The 9,950-nt window shown below is 50.0% G+C and overlaps 1 protein-coding gene across 1 annotated transcript; it reads left to right on the forward strand.

Annotated features, from left to right (window-relative positions):
- Positions 1-1,591: 1,591 nt before the first annotated feature.
- On the forward strand, positions 1,592-9,578 carry TAB1 (TGF-beta activated kinase 1 (MAP3K7) binding protein 1; the record flags this gene model as incomplete). The annotated part of the gene is made up of 11 exons (XM_079549413.1): positions 1,592-1,642; positions 2,223-2,359; positions 2,523-2,676; positions 3,297-3,383; positions 3,907-4,045; positions 4,527-4,640; positions 6,978-7,089; positions 7,200-7,344; positions 7,717-7,939; positions 8,245-8,401; positions 9,371-9,578. The coding sequence occupies exons 1-11, from the start codon at positions 1,610-1,612 to the stop codon at positions 9,576-9,578; spliced, it is 1,509 nt and encodes a 502-aa protein (XP_079405539.1). The 5' UTR covers positions 1,592-1,609.
- Positions 9,579-9,950: the final 372 nt, after the last annotated feature.

Raw genomic sequence — 9,950 nt, forward strand, 5'->3', positions numbered from 1 at the left:
GTGCCCTGGCCTATGTCGTAGTCCACAGGAGGGCTGGAAAGACCTTGGGCTACTTCAGTGGGAGATGAACAGGCTGCCCAGGGAGGGGGTGCAGTCACCGTCCCTGGAGGTGTTCCAGAGCCGTGTGGATGTGGCACTGAGGACATGGTCAGTGGGCATGGTGGGGATGGGCTGGCGGTTGGACCAGGTGATCCTAGAGGTCTTTTCCAACTTCAATGATTCTGTGATTCTATTCTATGATTCTACAGACTCCAGGCTGATACATGTGGAGGAGGCTTGTGATGTCTAGGTACTGGCAGCACAGCTGAGAGCTGGCCACTTGGCTGACTTATAGAATCGTAATATAGAATCACAGTGAATGAATGAACAGTGAATTCACAGAGAATGCAGTGCGCTCTGGCAGCTCGAAAGGCAAATGGGATCCTGGGCTCCATCAGGAGAGGGGTGGTCAGCAGGGACAGGGAGGTGATTGTCCCTCTCTACTCGGCTCTTGTGAGGCCCCATCTGGAGTACTGTGTCCAGGTGTGGAGCCCTCAGTACAAGAAAGACATGGAGATTTTGGAAAGGGTCCAAAGGAGGGCGACTAAGATGATCAGGGGGCTGGAGCACCTCCCCTATGAGGACAGGCTGAGGGAGTTGGGCTTGTTCAGCCTGGAGAAGAGAAGGCTGCGGGGTGACCTCATTGTAGCCTATCAATACCTGAAGGGAACCTACACCCAGGAGAGGAGTAAACTCTTCAAAAGGGCTGACAACAGCAGGACTAGGGGAAATGGATCCAAGTTGAAGGAGGGAAGATTTAGGTTGGACGTTAGGGGGAAGTTCTTTACAAGGAGAGTGGTTAGGCCCTGGAACGGGCTGCCCAGGGAGGTTGTGGATGCCCCGTCCTTGGACGTGTTCAAGGCCAGGTTGGACGGGGTCCTGGGCAACCTGGTCTAAATGTGTATGTTTGGTGGCCCTGCTAGGCAGGGGGGTTGGAGCTACATGATCCTTGAGGTCCCTTCCAACCCGGGTGATTCTGTGATTCTGTGATTTTGTGATTCTGTGATGGTGCTACGAACCAATCTCAACACAGGGCCACTGCTCTCAGCTCACAGGATTTCATAGGATCCCTCAAGTCTCTGCCACACTTCCCTCCCTGTGGTGGCCAAAGGGTGCTCCTTCGTCTCAGAAGCCTCAAGACAAGTCACAGAAACACCTCAATTCCCTCTAAAATAGCTGTGGGGAGAAGGAAATGTAAAAATCCTTTGCTCTGGTGAACCCAAAGGACCACGCAGTGCCCTCCAGAGCCAAAACACCGCAAACTACAGCAGGGCAGGCACCGCGCCTTGAAGGACAGCAGCCACGCACCGCATCACCCCAATCACGCGCAGGGGCGGGGCCAACGCAGCCACCCGGGCGCGCTCCCGAGCCCGCCACCTCCCCATTGGGCGGGGTGACGGAAGGGGGCGTGACCAAACCGCGCGTGTGGGCGGGGCAACCGCCGGAAGCGGCCCGTTGGCTGCAAGCGCTGCTCTCTGCGTGAGGGGAAAGAGGGCGGGGTCGTGTGGAGCGGCCGCTCTGCCCGGCAGATTTGTCTGCTCTGGAGGGAGGAGGGCGCTGCTGCTGCAAGATGGCGGCGCAGAGGAGGAGTCTGCTGCAGAGTGTGAGTGGCGCCGTCCCCCCTCTCCCCGTTCGCGCATCTCCTTCTGTGTGTGCGAGGAGGGACCCGCACCTCCTCCTCATCCTCCTGCCCGGGAAGGGGGAGGTGCCCGCCGTGAGGGGAGGTGGGTGTCCTCTGCTCCCGGCTGCCCCGGGGCCGGCCCGCAGCCCTGTGTGGGGCTTTGGGGCCCTGCCAGAGGGGTGAGGGTCAGCCGTTGTGGCCCTGCCCGTATGGGCACAGGGGCCCTCCGTCGGTGTTGGCAGTCCCGAATCCCCGTTTTCTGAGCGGGTGTCCTCCAGGTGCGAGGGTCCCGTCCGTCGAACTCGCCATTAGTGTTGTGCCGTGTGTCAGGCTCGGGTGCGAGTGTCAGTTCTGGTTTTTTGTTAGAAAGAGCCGGAGGTTCAGCCAGAGCTCAGCTTCAGAGGGAAAGCAAGGGGTAAGTGATGCAGCTCTGCAGCAGGGAACATGAAGTTCTCTGGTAGGTGCGCTGCCCTGGTAGCAGAGAGGGTGGCAATGAACCTGTAGCTCATCCTGAAGCAGCATTATCACCTCATGGTTTACGTGGCCTCTTTGTGTCTCTCAGGAACAGCAGCCCAGCTGGACAGATGACCTGCCATCCTGCCATCTCTCTGGGGTGGGCTCAGCTCCAAACCGTTCCTACAGTGCAGATGGCAAGGGTACAGAGGGTCACCCCTTGGAAGATAACTGGTTGAAATTCAGGTAGGTTGATTGTGCCTGGGTCACAGTCTCCTTTACCTGCCTCTGTCTGCAGGTGATATTTAGTTTTTCACAGAGGACTCAGAGCATACAAGATTCTGGAGAAACTTGTTATGTGTGTTTTTATGTCATAGACATCTGTGAATTCTTTTGCCTTCTCTGATAGGAGTGAGAACAACTGCTACCTCTATGGTGTCTTCAATGGCTATGATGGCAACCGAGTCACCAACTTTGTGGGCCAGAGGCTGTCTGCAGAATTGCTGCTGGGCCAGCTGCACGCAGATCACAGTGATGCTGATGTGCGCCGTGTTCTGCTGCAGGTAAAGCAGCTTCGACTGGGAACAGCTTCTTCTCACTTTTTTCCACTGGGGAGCAGCGTCTGGTTTCTGAGGGCAGATTGAAACATCTGCCAGTGGTTGTGATTGCACTTATCCTGAGCAGCTGCAGTGCTGCTTGTTTTACTTCCATCTCTCACCCATCTGTCTCCCTGGCTGTCAGTGTGCTGCTGACAGCTCTCCAGGAATTTGCAGCCAGCCTTCACTGGACGTGTAGGAGCAAGTCAGCCTGAGAAGGAGATGACAATGAGTGAAAGGGAGAAATTAAGGCGTGGGGGGATGCATGTGCAAGTTCACTCTCTTGAGTGATGGATGAGTATTTTTACAATTAACATACAAAATCAAATAGGTCTCTGACGTTGCTGGGTTTGTAACTTGTGTGTTTTGTCTCCTGTTTTGAGTACTAGCAGATTGCTTTCACAAGCTATTAACAAGAATAATTGCACTAAAATAATTACATTTCAGTATGATGTGTGATCCTTTAATATCTATATGAACTGTGATACAGCTGCTCTTATGAACTAGTCTTCGGAGGTGGGGATGGGTAGTTTTGAAGTTCTCTAAGTACTGGATAAGAGCTTAGTTTTTCTTACGGTCTTTTTTAGGCTTTTGATGTGGTAGAAAGAAGTTTCTTGGAGTCTATTGATGATGCTTTGGCAGAGAAGGCCAGCCTGCAGTCCCAGCTGCCAGAGGTAATGTAGCCTTAAGAACTGGGCTACTGATCAGTGTTGTCCAAAGGAGGTTGTAACTGAAATCTGTGCCTGTGTAGTTCTCGTCTGGGAGCCAATGTGAAATGAAGCAAGTGCCATGGTCTGTTCTGCAGAGTTCAGTTCCCACTGGTACTACTACCAGAGCTATCATTGCTTTTTTTTAGTAAAGAACTGAAGGTGCTGTGGGAAGGTGCTCAGCCCTGTACTTATGGCTCTTCCAGGATAAAGACATATGATGTGGATGGTAGGCAAGGCCTCAAATTTGCATGGTACACGGGCAGGTGTGAATTCTGGTCTTCAAGTGAATTGGAGTGTCATCTCCAGAGTCTTATCAAACCCATGTAGTTTGTTGGGATTGAACAAATAATTGTATGACTTGCACATCTTGGCCTCAAGGCAAGATTGTCAAAATGAGGCCTCTCTCTCTATACAAATGTTGATTCTAGCTGTGGTTTCAGTGTTGTTGACTAAGTGTTTAAGCCTCCTCCATAATCTTGGATTCCAGGGTGTTCCTCACCACCAGCTGCCTCCTCAATACCAGAAGATCGTGGAGAGATTGAAGGTTGTAGAGCAGGAGATCTCTGGAGGAGCCATGGCCATTGTGGCTGTTGTTCTCAACAATAAGCTCTATATTGCCAATGTTGGTGAGTTTTTCTTTGTTAGCATCCCAGTTCAGGTGTTTGTGAGGGTGGCTGCAGTTCTACGAAGTTCTAGGAAGCAGAAGCAATTTGAAACTGTCCCCAACATTCCCTGGTCAAGGAGTGATTTGCTTGTTACTTGTAGGATGGACAAATCAGTCCAAGTCATTATCTCTGCAGATACTGGCTGATGCAATGTTTAATGACCAAAGAAGAGGGGAAAATGGGTTGAGAGGGGTAGTGGTGGTTCACTGGGAAGTGAAGAACTGTCTTGTGAGGTACTGGCTCAAGGCTGAGTGAAGAGCTGCCTAACAGGCCTAGTATGCTGTAAGCAAGTCTACTTCTAGGAGATCATGAAGAGAGAGTACATGAGCTTTTCTCTTCTTTTCTGTCCTTATTCCCCTCTCCTGTTCCTTTTCCATTTGGATATGTTCTTCCCCTTAACGGCAGAGCTATCTGGTGCCTCATCTCACTACTCCTGCTGCAGGTACCAATCGTGCACTATTGTGTAAGTCCACAGTGGATGGGCTGCAGGTGACTCAGCTAAACGTGGACCATACTACAGAGAATGAGGATGAACTTTTTCGCTTCTCTCAGCTGGGTGAGTGTTCAATTTCATGTTCCTACCTGAGAGTGTCTCACGCCCCAGCTTACCTAGGGCACCAGGAATGACTTAAGCCCCTGGAAACAATAAGTGACAACAGAAAGAAGTTCGCTGTGGGCTGTGGTTTCAAATAACGAGTTCTTTTTCTGCATACCTAGCCACTCAAACTACAGAGTGTTCAGATTGCTGAACCAACAGAAAACAGTCCTTTTCTTCTTCCTTTTTTGTTCGTTTTGGGAGTTAGTTTTGTGTCCCACTGCCATGCTGTCATTGATTTGCCCTGCAGCTGTGTGATTGCTGGAGTGGATAGGAAGGCAGGAACAGAGACATGCAGCCAGAGGGCAGAAGCAGGGTGGGCAGAGTGTGACTGCCCCTTTGGAGGCAAACCAGGGTTCGTCTGGGTTAAGTTCTGCATGATGCCACGCCCTGAGGATGGTGGGTTTTGATTTGCCTGTGTACAAGCTGCTGCAAAACAGCAAGTACATTTCAGACAGGGGCAGACCAAACTCTGGCATTTAGTGCTCTTACATCAGTAACTATTGAACTGTGCCTATACTGACATCCTGCTTCAGGCAATTTCCCTTTTCCTTTACAATGTTTGACATGGTGTTTTTTTCTTTGTCTGGAACTAGGCCAGGCCACTTGTGTGGCTGTTAACACCAAACTCTTCATATGGACATACTTGTATTCTGTGCCTTTGTTCTGGTATATATAATTTGGCATTCTTCATTAGGTTCACCTGATCAATGTTCTTATCTGGGGAGGCTGTCAGTGTGATAACTTTGTTTTGCTGCTAGGTGTTATTTTATTCCTTTCTCTTTCATTTTTGTTTCTTATTCCTGCAGTAGTGTTGTGTGCTATGAAACAGAGGACTGACCACAGGAATCCAGGGAAAAAGAGGCTTTGACTGCCTTTCTACTGCCTAAAACACTAGGTTCAATTTAGCTGTGGTCTATAGTGGGACAGGACTCTCTGCTAGGTATGCTGACCTTCATCTCGTGCAGCAGTGGTTCTCCTACTGGCAATGCTAATGGAGGGAAGAGCCTGTGGAGCAAGCTAGTGTGTACAGGCTGTTCTGGGGACCTGCCTGAAGTTGTTGTAGGCCCAAGTTGAAGCACAGTGCTAAGAAGTCACAGGGATGGTGTTTGTCATGATACATCTTTCACCAGTCCTGGGGAAAGGGAGAGAGAGAGGTCTTACACCTGCTTGGCTCTTCAGCCTGCTCATTTCAGCTTGTTCAGTGCTCCTGGACCATCACTGTGATTTAGGCACGAGCTCTCTGGTGTGCTCCTTGTGTTTGTGTCTGTGGTTAGCTTGTATCCCCCTGCCAGGAGCTGGCAAATGAGCCAGGCCATGTTGATGAGTCAGCTTTGGTCTGCAGCAGATGGCAAGAGTTGTATCTTACTGCTGGGGTAGGTGTGGAGCCATCTGTGTGGTGAAGCTTGGTTTGACTCAGGGGGAGAGTTTCAGTTGGACCTCTGCCTTCACCTTGTACTGAGGACAGTCATCCCTAGATAAAAATCTCAAAATAACACTTTCCTGCCTGTTAGCTCTACATCTAACCAGGATGGGGGGGATTGCCAGAACAGACCAGGTAAGTGACTCATCTGCTCTGAGTCCTGCCTCAAAGAATAGCCCCTTGCAGATGGTCTCTGTTAGGACCTTCTTCAGGATAAGATCCCTCCCTAGCATCTGACAGGTTTGAGTTATCCTCTTAAACTTAAACTAAATACCTGCTTGCTCACTGTCCTTGTTTTAGGAGTAGCCAGCACCAATCTGAGCACTTGAATAAATTCACTGCTTCTTGTTGATTTCCTAAGTTAGCATATTACTGAAATTGTCATATGGAATTTAGGAACAGGGATCAATAATTGTTGGAAGAAGCAGCAGAATCCTTCACGTATATTTTCCCTCTTCTTGCTCTCCTCCTCCCATCACATGGTCCAGAGCTGACAGGCACAGATGTTCCACTGCCTTTTCAGTGAATGCCTGTGCTCCCAGGCCAGCTGCCACCGGTGGCTTTGGACCAAGACGTGGACTTTGTCCCAGGGCCAACCATTGCGTTCAGAGTGGGAGTGTTGAGCTGTGTGCATCTTGCTCCTTCTCCCTCACTCCCAGATGACAGCTAATGAGAACGTGTCCTTTGGAAACGGAGCAAACTGCTCTTTCTTTCCTTCCTGTGAGGAAGGATGATTCTTTGGCTTCTTATTTTGTCCTACTGTAGCTGGGTTTTTTTCAGCTGTGGATATTGTGTTTCTCCTTCCTGATAGTGCAACTGTGGTAAGTCCTTCAAGTTTCCCATACTCTCTTACATTTTGTTTTTCAATCTGGCAGGCTTGGATGCAGGGAAGATAAAACAAGTGGGAACTATCCGTGGGCAGGAAAGCACTCGGCGCATTGGAGACTACAAAGTCAAATATGGCTATACTGATATTGAACTCCTCAGGTCAGGAAAACTCAACTTTGTGGTTTCAATCCCCCTTTTTTTTTTTTTGTGACCCTTTCTTCTCACTCACTATGACACCACTGGTTATTAAAAACACTGTCTCTTTCCAGTGCTGCTAAATCTAAGCCTATCATAGCAGAGCCTGAAATCCACGGAGGGCACTCACTGGATGGAGTGACTGGCTTCTTGGTGCTTATGTCTGAAGGGCTCTACAAAGCTCTGGAAGCAGCTCATGGGCCTGGGCAGGCCAACCAGGTGAGCGCTTACATGGGAGTTGTTCTCTCAGCTACTGACTTATTTCAGGGGTGTTGGCTGCTCTCATATGGGCCATCCTTCGCATCTGTCGCGCGAGTGCTACCTGAACTGGATGCCCGTGCCACCCCATCCCAGTCAGTAACAATGTGGGAGCTGGTTTGCCAAGCCAGTTCATCCAGGTACCTTCCCCTCCTTTTAGGAGGAGCCTGTTAAAGAGGATGGGATGATTCTAGGTGCAAAGCACGTATCAGCAAGTGAGACTGGCAAGAACCGTAGCTAGATAAATTGCGGTAAAGGTTAGGTCACGTGGCTGGAAAAGGTTTCTTCTAGAATCTCTTAAACATTGTTCCATTTATTTCCTCCTCTGCTTAGGAAATTGCAGCCATGATAGCCACAGAGTTTGCCAAGCAGACGTCACTGGATGCTGTGGCCCAAGCTGTAGTGGACCGGGTGAAACGGATCCACTGTGACACTTTTGCCAGTGGTGGGGAACGGTCCAAGTTCTGTCCCCGCCATGAAGACATGACCCTGCTTGTGAGAAATTTTGGCTATCCCTTGGGTGAGATGAGTCAGCCCACGCTAACACCAACACAAGGTATGCTGCAGAGAGAAGGAAATGGAATAGAGGGTAGAAGATGAGAGCCCTTGATCTGGCATTGACCTCATGTTGGGAGAGTAGATACTTCAGCGTAGAAGGAATTTTGTTATTAGGGGGATTATTGGCTTCTGAGACCTGGAGTCCTTAACAACTTGATGATGCATTACTGCATCTAAGAAAGGAAACTTAATATAAATTCTTTCCTTGGGATCTTTGACCATTCCTTTGACCTTTCTTTGATGCTCTGCACCCCTTGTCACTCATGTCTTACCTGCACATAGAATTGTTTTCTTCCTTCTCAGGGGGCCGTGTCTACCCAGTCTCTGTGCCATATTCCAGCTCCCAAAGCACGAGCAAAACGAGCGTCACGCTGTCTCTTGTCATGCCTTCCCAAGGCCAGATGGTCAACGGTGCCCACAGCAGCTCGACTCTGGATGAAGCCACCCCCACCCTCACTAAGTAAATATGCTGCTCTCTTGATATCCCGCAGTCCCCTGCAGCTCACGCTGTGTGAAGTGGTTGAAAGGCAAAGGCACACCTGTCACTCATTCCCTTATTTGCAGCATGGCCCTCCTGACTGCAGTATTGACAGCCAGCATAAGTTGTTAGCTGGAAAGTGATATGTGAGGAGTGGGAATGAGCAAAGCAGGCGGCTCTGAAGCCAGCTCTGGGAACATGCCTTGTGAGAAGCATCTGCTGCTGTCACTAGAGGACACTCTGGCAATCCAAAGCAGCTCTTTGGATGTTGGATGCTGTGCATGGAGGGAGAGTGGGTGCCCTTTGTTTTAATATTGAACAGAGGCTGCTGAAGAGGTTGTGCTGCACGGGTCAGCTTGCTCAGGGGAGAGAAGTTAGGGTAGAAGAACAGATAAAGGTTAGACTTGGATCCCATGTGAATCTACTGTGCAGGATCCTACTGGTGGCTCTGATTTGAGTTCAGCCTTTGGCACAGGGTGGAGTGTGTACATTCTGCAAAGTGAAGAAGCTCTATGCTTATTGTGTTCTGGTAGCTCCAGAAACAATGAGGCTGACAAACCAGAGCTGCTTTGGCTGTAGTGTGGGTCACGCAAGAATAGCTTTGCTGCCAGACTCTTCCTGTAAAGCTCGTACTGTATGGGTATGAGGAAGCCAGCAGAGTGTATCCCTCTTTTTTTATTTTTCTTTTCTTTGCTACCTCTCCTTTGTTTCTCAGATGTCTGGTTGTACTTGAAGCTGTCCAGTTAAAGGTGAGGCAGGTATCTTTGGCAGTCATCAGTAGTGTGCTGTTCTCAACACACCTAATGCTGTGACAGAGCAAGGATCTGTAACTTCTTTTACCTGGTAGCTTAATCCTTAAAGAAGCTGGCACTTGTTCTGGTGCCTCGTGCAAGGTTGTGGATGTGGAAAAATAAAGCTGCTTTTGTTCTCTCTCTCTCCCTCTCTCCCCAGCCAAAGCCCCACTGTGACTCTCCAGTCCACTAACACTCACACACAGAGTAGCAGCTCAAGTTCAGATGGGGGTCTGTTCCGCTCCCGCCCTTCCCACTCGCTCCAGCCAGATGAAGACGGGCGCGTAGAGCCCTATGTGGACTTTGCAGAGTTTTACCGCCTTTGGAACATGGACCATGGTGAGCAGGGAGCACTGACTGTGTCCTAATGTGGAAAAGTGCCTCCTCCACCCACCCGGTGCTCGGCTGTGTGAGAAAAGACTGAGGAGGGAGCAAGAGCGCTCCAGCTCCATTCTGTGTTCTGCCAAGAGTTAACTCCTATCCAGGATGTGCTGAACACTGGGCTGGGGAGCATCTGCTGTGCTCTTGTCGTACGTGTTGCCTGTGCAATGCACCTAATCCTGACTGACCTCTTTCCCTTGGAAGCCCGGTGAACAAGGGAAGGGGTCTCGAATGCAACCCTCGCTGCAGGTTTTCATAAATAAAGTTGCAGAGAGGGCTCTCTCTTGGATAATGCAAGAGTAGAGGCCTGTACAAAGGCTGTGTGTGCGTGTGTAGGTGTACGTGTGTGCCTGCGTGTG

The sequence above is a fragment of the Tetrao urogallus genome (genome assembly GCF_951394365.1).
Source record: "Tetrao urogallus genome assembly, chromosome: 1".
Lineage (NCBI taxonomy): Eukaryota > Metazoa > Chordata > Aves > Galliformes > Phasianidae > Tetrao > Tetrao urogallus.